A 10,313-nucleotide genomic window follows, 5' to 3' on the forward strand; every position below is an offset into this window, starting at 1 on the left:
TAAATATGTTGAAAACATAGAATTTAGATATACTGATTTTTTAAAAATAAATTCCACTGGAAGTGACATAAAATTGAAATTCTTAAATGAGAAAGGAACAAGATCAGATTCTATTCTCAAAGCAGATTGTGAGTGTGTGCGTGTGTGTGTGTGTGTGTGCACGCACGTGCGTGTGTGTGAGATGCTGGAGATATATACATCTCCAAGGCCCTCTAGGCCATATTCTTTCTTCTTTAACACTTCCAAAATTACCAAAGGCCACTTGAAAAGTGGGTTTTCCAGTTATAAATTGTACTTCACTGCCAACTTTTGGTCAAGTGGTTTATTTCAACAAGGTTGTAAAGGATTGTTTTAAGGTCTTTAAAGCAAAGGGAAATGGCAGATGAGGGTGAAGGCAGGCATCTTCCAGCCCAGTACCTCTCCAACAGTAACATGCATGTGAATCATCTGGGGATCTTGTTAGAGTGCACATTCTGATTAAGTATGTTTGGGTGGTACCTGAGGCTTTACACTTCTAAAGTTCCAGGTGAGGCTTATGACATTGGTTCTTGGACTACCCCTGCAAGTAAATTCTGTCTTGCCTTTCCTCTTTTCACTCCTCCCAATTCCTGTCACCACCCCTTACACCTTGAACATAAGTAGTAATTTACTATGTATGAATATTATAGTTGACATTGCCAATACACATTTCCTCCCTTTTAATTTTTCTAGTGTGTTTCATTATATAATCTTTCTAGATATAGGCTTAACCTGTTCTTAGCAGTACTGAAAGATTTGAGGCCATGAAAGTAAGTGCTCATACTCTCATGAGGCATCAAGAGGTTTCTAATTCTGAAACTCAGAGGGCTCTTTTTGTAAAACTATACCATCAGCATACTATTCCTCTGTTGTTGCTGCATTTCTGCTTTACCTCTCCATTATTTATGTTTAGAACTGAATGGATACGTACAGGTTATGAAGCCATTTCAATGTCTTGACAAGGAAGAAAGTTTCATTTAAGAAAGCTTGATGGTCATAAACAATTTATTGTAGGAGTTTTATTATAAGGATCTTTTCTGCTCCACTGTTCAAACACATGTATAACTCTGGTTTTGCTGCTTTAAAATTTTTATACATTTTTTGTCCACACTTATTTCAGATCTAGTGTACAACTTATCAACTAGAATTAAAATTTAGTGCTGCTTTGAGTAACTAAAAGCTAAGTTTCAGTTTAGCAGTTGGCAAGAACCCTGGAAAACTCAGCTACTGTTTCATTCTACTTTCATGATATAGAAACAAATAGCTCTCTAGAAAAATGAAAAAAAAAAAGCTCATAAGTTATCCTTGAAAATAATTGTTGAAGACTTTAATAAAATATTATCTTTTGTATAGGTCATACAGTAGTTATCTATATTAAATAATTTTTAGTTCAAAATGGACAATTCACAACTATTAACAGTCATTAAAGAGTCTTCTAAATGCTTCTAGAGTTTTTATTTTTTACATTTGCAAGGAAGTAGTTTCAAATTTAGCAAGCTTTAATTTTATAATTCTCACAGAATACATAAAAATGCAGGTACTTATAAACGATTCTTTTAATCAGGTTTCTTAAAACATTTCACAGGATATACTATATTGTTATTTCATAACATAATTCTCGAAATTCTTCTATACATTTTTTCTTGTAAGAATGTTGGGCCATAAACCTATGTTCCCAGATACTTTTCCATTATAAAATAACACCAGAGAAGGTAATTACATATGTGAAATATATTTATATTTTTAACAGATATAAGTCTCATTGTCTCATGTGCAAAATGGAATTCTGTTGTAATCAAATAATGACATGTATTTATTTATAACTTTTGTCACTATATGTTTTCACTCAGAGCCTACCTTTTAACCGATTATGGAAATACTGACCCTAAGATTTTAAAATATATTCAGCCCAATCTTAATGATTTTTTTTTGGAGGGGGAAGACAATTCAAGGTTTACTTTATAGTCCAGTTTAGAAATACAACCAAGGCCTTTTCCGCTTTCTTGGCCCTGAGAGGCCACAGATAGTGTGAAAAGGAGAAGGGCCTTACATATATGATGGGCAGGAGTTGGCAATGAGAAAGGAGCCACCATTTGAGTCTTCAATTGAAAAGTCTGTTGCTTGCATAATGATTAAATCTTTATTCTCTAGGTATGAGGCATAACTTAATGTTAACTCTTAGGGTGGCATATTAGGTGAAGATATTCACCCATCAGGACCTAGTATAGCTTCCTGATATAAGCAATATTTTTTCCTTACTCGCAATCTCATTGCTGGCTTTTTAAGGGTTTTGTCTACATCTGGTTTGGGAAATCTCTTAGCAGAAATAACTGCTGACCCTTTACCTGCCTTCTGAGTTTCCCACTCGGAGACTTACAAGTCTCTTCCATATCTAATTGTGACAACACCTCCCCTAAAAATGGGATATTGTGATGGTAAAAAGTGAACATCTAGCACTGTTCCTGCTTGTCCTCCCTCCCTTTTTCTTTGCCTTTCCCCTGAGGTCTTTCTCCTCCGTCTTTTGGAGAGAGGGTGAAGTTCGTGGGCAAAACACAATAGTGCGTTTCACTCTGTCCTTAAAACTTTCTACTCTGCTCAATTTGGTTTGCTTGATTTCAGTTCTGTCGATTTAGGAAGTGAAGTTGGGCAGAAAGTAAAACCTAGGATTGCAAATGTTCTTCATATTCTCCCCTTTTCAAATCTTATATCTTACACTCAAATCATAACTTTTAAACATAATAATCAAAAAGAGTGTCTTTTATCTTTCTTAATATTTGTTGTAGGAATTATCATGGTCATCTGCCACAGAGCAATGTATCACTTGTCATTCTGTCACATCTCGATGCATACGAAGATACCAGCATAATCCTATGGTTCAGATATGTAGTTTAGAAGCCTTGATTCCCACCCAGCTCAACCACTCACCTGCTACATAACCTTAGGGAAGTTGTCAACTTCTCTAAGCCTCATAGCTTCTACATAGATAAAGGATTTGGATATTTTGTATTCCAGAAAAGAAATATTCAAGAAAGAAAGGATATTGGTATTTAGGAAAAATATATTTTATCAGTTTCTTTACATAGTTTGATTTCAATAGTCCTGGGAACCTGAATCCTGCAATCATTCTCTAATAATCATTCTTAGAATTCCCTAAGCAACTGACAGAATATTGCTAATTTCCTCAGTTTTCAAATGTTGATTAATGATTCAGTCATCTTTGCAATTAAGATTTAAGCACTTATAGGATACTTCTGGCAAAAAGTATTATGAAATATAGCATACATCATAAAGTGGACATCAGACAGTTTCTCATGAGTTTTCTCTCTTGTCTAGAGAATAAAACAAGGACATAAATGAACATTTATAGAACGGACTCTTTTCTCTCGAGTTTGCTATGTGTTATCATAAATGCCCACTGATTAGTATTCAATAAAGACCATTTAATATTAGAAACAAAGTCATAGAGTGAAAATTAGTTTTCACAGCCATATGACAAATATAATAAATTCTACTTCTTTTTCTATTTTGAGTATCATCAGTTCTACTTTTAGTCGAAGAAAAGAAGTCTTCTAAACAAGATATGTCCTTCGGGAATAAAACCTCTAAAGACAATGAAGACTTTAAAAACTAATAACCATATTTTGGGGGAAAAATGTTGTGTTGATTATTTTGTTTCGTTATTATTTCATCTGGTTGAGTTCCTCATTTTCTCTTTTGATCCTTATCTACCTTGTGAATTTGAATGTCCATAAAGATGAATATTAATGGAAGCTGTGCATTCTATTTTAAATATCTATTGGCTGATTTTTCTTCAAAGTAAATTACTTCTTTGTAGTATTAAGTTACTCTAATTTCCTACCTCCGTGCCTTTTATTTTACCCTGGAGAAAACCCTTCCAGGGCATGACCTAATGAATTCTGGTTCAAATTTCCAAATGAATCTGAACCAAAGTGATTCTATAATTTGGTGGAGAGAACCTTTATTAAATAGCCTAGTGAGGGAATTTTCAGTCTTTCATACCAGACTAAAGTACTTTTCTTGACATACTGAAATTGAACTTCAACATTTATGAGACTATAAATTGCAACAGCACGTTGTAACATGTCAGGAGTCCAGTAGAGCCTTAGGTCAAGGGTTTTTACTTTCTCTATAACCCCATTAAAAATATCAGTGTTTCTAATTATTTTTCCTTTAAAAATTAGAAAAATATGTCCTGCTCTCCAGAGAGATGTTATCTTCAGTTATTCCTATAATTTATATGGTTGCATGGGGTATGTCTTTATAGTTTTTATTTGGCTTGACCAAAGTGCAAATTCAATTTTATAGATATGACTAGTTAGCCTTCTCTTCTAAAACCTGAGTGTGGTTTTGTAATTGAGAAAGTTAATTTTGTTTTTCCTCTTTATTCCTGATCTCTCTGCCACCTTCTTGTCTCAAAAGCTTCTTAACATCACAATTTCAAGTCTATTTTATTTTAACTGCAGGATCCCAACCCATTTTCTACTGTTGTTCACATTATAGTTGGAGTTGAATCATCCAAAGTTGAATTGATATTTTTCTATAGCATTTCTTCTGTACCATTCAAATATGGTCAGCAGATTACAACACAACCTGCAAGAGCTTCTAGTTTTATATACCATCTTTGAAGGTTTTCTGAAGAAGCATGGCGTGATCGAAAAACATTCTGTGTATTGATGGCTAATTAGCTGGGCTTCCTCGAGACTTTGATGTTTTATTTATCTTGCTAACTCGTTGGCTGAATTTAGGAATTTGCTATGAATCAAGAATAGACAATGCACAAACTTATCTATAAAATTCAGTGGGCATCTTATTTGTAGAATTTCGTTGTGCCACACATATTATTTGGTGGTAATCAAGAAAAACTGACTCTAGCAACTTGAAGACTGTGGAATTTACTATAGGCTGGAAGGCGTGGCTTGAATTAACAGGAAACAAGGTATCCCCAGCGGTTAAGAAGCAGGGCATCCAGTAGCAATTCTTTATAGGAAAAGTAAAGCCAGGACACAGCCCCATTGCTTCCACCATTGTCATTGAATTCTAGCCATCCCTTCATCATTCTGTACTCACTCAGAAATTAAAGTCCCAAGCAAGAACATCCAGTTAGCTGAGGCTATGTCATGTGCCCACCCTGGTAGCCAGAGAGCAAGGAGCAGGAGAAGCTGGCCATTCTTTTTTCCTATAGGCTACACACAATAAAAGATTGTCCTTCTGATTGGAAAGAAAGTGGCTTTTTAGATAGATACAGAATTTTTTTTAAGCCTGTAGATATTCACTATTTTTATAAAACAAGCAACTCATTATTAATTTTGACAATTTATTTTTTAAAATTAATATTTTTCTGAGACATCATGTTGAAGCTAGAGAATCCCAGGTCTGTAACGTATTATCTGGGTTAGCTCAGAAAAGGAAAATAATATTTGTAATTCCTAATATGTAATTTAAAATAATAACATTGACCTAATAGGATTGTTTTGAAACACTATGTATAATGCCTTAAAGACAGTGACAAGTACATTGCATGCATTCCATTTTGAATGGTCTTTTTCTGCTTAGGCAACTTATTATTTTATTCGTTTAATTGTAATTTTTTATAAAAGTCATAATGATATAGTTTGGTTTTAGTTTGATTTTTTTTTTTTTTCTTTAACAGACAGGCTAGCCTCAATGAAGCAGCGGAGAAATATTATGATCTGGCAGCCAGGCTGAGGCCTAACGTAAGTATCTTCCTGATGAGAAGCATTACTCAAGGAGACAGACTCCAAGCATGTGATAGTTTTAGACTAGAAGCCTCTTGATATTGTTTTTTCCTCTCTAATCTCTTATTCTGAATACTCACTAAATGGCTAATTCAGATATAAAATCTGCCAATCTCAAGCATCTTTTCCCAGGTGTACAAATTTCTGTTTTCTATCCTGTGTACAGCATCATAAGTTTTTATCATTTGAATACAGGTTTTAGCATTCTTAAATAGTTTACATTGGGAAAACTTTTAAAATTAGTTCCTTGAAAGTTTGTTTGCTGTGTTGTTAAATATCTAAGGACTTTCTAACATCATAAGTATTTTTTTGATTCTTATTTATAGTCAAACCTTGAGCTGTGTTCCTTTTCCTATTACATAATCTTCATTTCTAATAACTGTGCTTTTCAACTTTATCAAGTATGTTTTTATTAGAATTTTTCCCTGGGTAGTCACACTTCCATAAAGTAAGATAGATATAAATTAGATCATTATTATTGAAATAGAGGAACCATTTATGAGAAAATAAGAACAGGTTTTGTTATAGGTCTTCTAAGTACTTCTTATTCACAGCACATCACTGAATTCCAGTACATTGCTTTTATTCTCATATACACTCTGCTCTGCATCACTCTCCGGCACTAAAATTTCTACTCTTCTTCTCTAGATCTGCAGCATCTATTGAGAAATGAAATTTTTGTAATGAAAGTGCATATGTGCTGCGACTACAAATAATGGAATCAGTCTCATATCTTTAGAGTAACTCATCCATTAGACAAACAAACATCTATAGAGTGCTTGTTTTATGATAGGATACAGAGATTTCATAACCTAAAGGACCACGCAGTGCAGCAGAGAAGACTGAATGTAATCAACTAATTGAAATACAGTGTGGTGATTCCTATAGAGAGGTATATATAGTCCTATGGGAGCACAAGAAGAGGGTTAATGCTTCCAGAAAGCAACCCACACAGGAAGTAGCTTTTTTCCTGGTGATTCAACCACATGTAACCTTAGCCCTGAATCTAAATGTCCCCAGTTTCATTAATTATGAGGTACTTTAAGAATTGGTGAGCTGTTTAGAAAGGAAGAAAATATTTTAATAGTTATATTGGTAAGAACAATAACTACTAAAATTTATTAAGCATTTATTATGTGTCAAGCATTGTGCTAAGTACTTCGTAAAATTTCCCTTGTTCATTTCTCATGGCAATCCACAGATACTTCTGTGATCCCTATTCTTTCGAAGCTCAGAGAAATTAATAGTTCACCCAGTATCACATCTAGTAACTGGAATCACATTGTAACCCAGTCTGCTGTGTGCATAAGAGTAAGCTTAATGAAAAAAATGCAGTTAGTTATATTGAAGAGAGGAAATGCAAGCCAGAAGTCTAAGAAAACAAAATAATAATGGTCCTCTCGTTTATTCAGTAAATAATAGGTGAGTATTATTAAGGGCCAGGCACTATTTCAGGCACTGGATACACAGCAGTGAACAAAACTGCAAAGAGTTCCTGCCCATTAGGAGCTTACAATCTATTCTGAGGAGATAGAGCAGAAGTAGATTAAGTACATGGTATGTCAGAGAGTGATAAGTGCTTTGGAGAAAAGTGGAGCGGAGAAGGGGAGTTAGGCTGTGCAGGGGGAGGTATGCAGAGGCACAGCTTTATAAATGCCCGAGTTGGGCACCTTTGTGTAGCGTTTCTAGGAAAAGGTTTGAACTTGTGGCTTTAAACTTATTATAACTTCATTGAAGACAGGAATCAATTTTTCTACTTTTCTTTCTTTTATTTGTTCCCTTTACGTTGACCGACGCATACAGTGCTCTTAATGTACATAATAAACGACGATGTTAAGTTCTACCTTGATTCATTGAGAGAGTACCAGTTACATAAGTGTCACTTTTATTTTTTGTTAAGTGGTCAATCAAAACATCTTCTTCAGCACATTATAATGGATTGGTGAAAAAAGAGCTATCCGAGCTTTTTTACTTGCCATGAAGAATGAAAAAGACACTGAAGTACAGCAAGATTGAAGCCTGACTTATGAGATTGTTTATTTTAAATCACTAGCCCTATTATAAAATCAAAATTTAATCTCCAACTCAAAGCCATTTTTTGAAACCCCTAATAGTTTCTTTATAAACATGGTGTAGAGTGCTTTTGAAAAATGCATTTATTCGAATGATACTTCCCTTATCGAGTAATAATAAATTAAGTATTTTATGGACTTAGAATATTCTGTTCATACTTAACAGTAAAGTACGTATATGATGTTACAGTTGATGGATCAACAGATACAGTCTTTTTCTGTCTGTTTTATGAATTGCATTTTGATTTTCTGTATGTAATCTAGGTAAGTAAGATGCCACCAAGGCAAGACTGATAAAATGCAATAATATAAGTTTTTATTCTGAAATGAAGAGACCTATTTAAACAGTAGCCCATGTAATGATATATTAGCAGTCAGCATCTGATCTAAATTAAAGCATCCATCTTACATTTATCTTGCTCAAAGCTATTTATTTTCTGTCATAAAAACATTGTTATTTCTGTGCTTTAACTTAATACATTTCAGTTACCTGCTTATATGAGAACGAAGTAAATAGACTCCAACTCCCATTCCCTATTTAAATAGTTTCATTATCTTTTCTGTTTTTGTTGTCTGCATGGTAATCTAATCTTACTCTTATTTTTCTTAAAATAGTTCTTTCTACTGTTTAAATGCCCAACTACAATAGTCAGTAGCTGTATGTGAGGGACTCTGGATATTTTAGCATTGCTCATGTCAGATCTTGATGGCAGAGTAAAATATATGTCTGCCACCCTTGTATACAACACTTATTGTCATGTTAAAAAGATTGTTCATTACCTCTGAGATATATGTTTCTCTTAATAAAATACCTATTCCATTTCTTCAATATGTCCCATAATGAATTTATTTTATCTATTCTACAAAAGCCATATTTTCCTATACAATTTAAAGTTGTCGACTTTTGGGATTGTTTTATATACAAAGAATTCCAGTGATCAAATGCTTAAATAATGTCTAAATTAGCAGCTGCATATGATTTTGTTTTAGAGTCTGATATTGTCCCTTCATTAGGGATATTCAATAAATTATCATTTATTGAAGTGCACAGTTAGAGGAATATATTTATTACAAAAATTATACTGTTAAAAATTTTAATCCTATTTATTTACCAAAATTGCCATTTTATGTTTTTCCACTTTTAGTTTTTTTTATTTTTATGAATAAAATTGATCCTTCTGTGGAGGTTACTTTAAAAATATAACATTTTCCTCTGTCTTCCCTCCCACTATGCACATCAAGAAATACTGACTCTTGAGAATTAGAGGGAACATGTAAATGAAATAGCTTTATTCTTTCTGTGGGAATTAAGCCAAAATCCTCATTAACTTATAAATTTTTAAATATGATGAATGGATGATTTGCATAGTATGAAGTCATCCACTTTTACTTGACTTTTAGTAAACTCTAGAGTTAGAAGGGAGTAATTGCCAATGATCAGGTTCATATATCTAATATTTTTCTAGATGTAATTGTTTTTAGTCTGAACTCATTCAACTTATCTTTGGTATCAAGTTCTAGCTTTGTGTAAGACTCTATGCCAAATGCAGTAGGATTTCAAAGTTATGAAAAATTAACCCTGACCTTGAGAAATATACTATCTAATGTGGAGAGTGAGTGAAGGAAAACAAAAAAACAAAAAAATAAAAACATGGATCGAAATCCTCACACTTCAGGACAGTAAGTAACATTATTTAATAAATACTTTGTGAGGGCTATCAGCTGATACTAGAAAAATGTGCAGAAGGGAGAAATTACTTTCAGCTGGATTGATCCTAGAAGGCATTGAGTTAGAGTTGAGAAGCTTAGAGAATCTTTACAAGTGAAGATTTTAGCAGAAGAAGGATAAAAGAGAGAATTCTGGCAAATTGAGGCATAGGCATGAACTAGAACATTGAGTTTAGAAAGACTTAACTATGCCTACGAAATAGAGGGGAAGAAGAAGGAAACACAGAACTGGAAACTAAGGTAAAACCAAATGAAAAGCATAGACTACTATACGAAGAATTAGGAGTTTATATTCCAGAGTTGTGTTAAGTAGGATGACATAATGAAAGAGGTAATTTAGGATGGCCATTTATATGACATAATGAGAAATGCATGTCACATTTGGATAAGTATTGTTGAGAAATGCAGCTTTGGGAAAACCAACAGAAAGCATATAGATCCTAAAGTGTAGAAACACAGTGGAATGGAAAAGATCATGCAAAGGGAATAAGCAGACTATTTGATGGGATGCAAGTAGGAACATTAGTTGGGCCAATGAGTGTTCCAAAATTTTGAAGTCAGGTAACTTGTTAAAAAAAGAAAGAAAGAAAGAAAGAAAAATCCTAAATGGAAATAGGACAGTCAGAGGGATGTTTATTTCCAGAAGAAAATGTTAAGTTTAGACCAAGCAGATTCTGAGTGAGAGGTAGGATGTTCTAATTTCCCATGAGGCATTCCT

At 33.5% G+C, this 10,313-nt stretch overlaps 1 protein-coding gene across 1 annotated transcript in view; it reads left to right on the top strand.

Moving 5' to 3' along the window:
* Nucleotides 1–10,313, top strand: part of TMTC2 (transmembrane and tetratricopeptide repeat containing 2) — a 351,862-nt gene that overhangs the window by 299,351 nt on the left and 42,198 nt on the right. Inside the window, exon 12 of the mRNA XM_015598571.2 lies at nucleotides 5,690–5,753. Coding sequence (XP_015454057.1) covers nucleotides 5,690–5,753 — 64 coding nt within the window. The remainder of the gene's footprint in view (nucleotides 1–5,689; nucleotides 5,754–10,313) is intronic.

The sequence above is a fragment of the Pteropus alecto genome, unplaced genomic scaffold (assembly GCF_000325575.1).
Source record: "Pteropus alecto unplaced genomic scaffold, ASM32557v1 scaffold76, whole genome shotgun sequence".
NCBI classification, from domain to species: domain Eukaryota; kingdom Metazoa; phylum Chordata; class Mammalia; order Chiroptera; family Pteropodidae; genus Pteropus; species Pteropus alecto.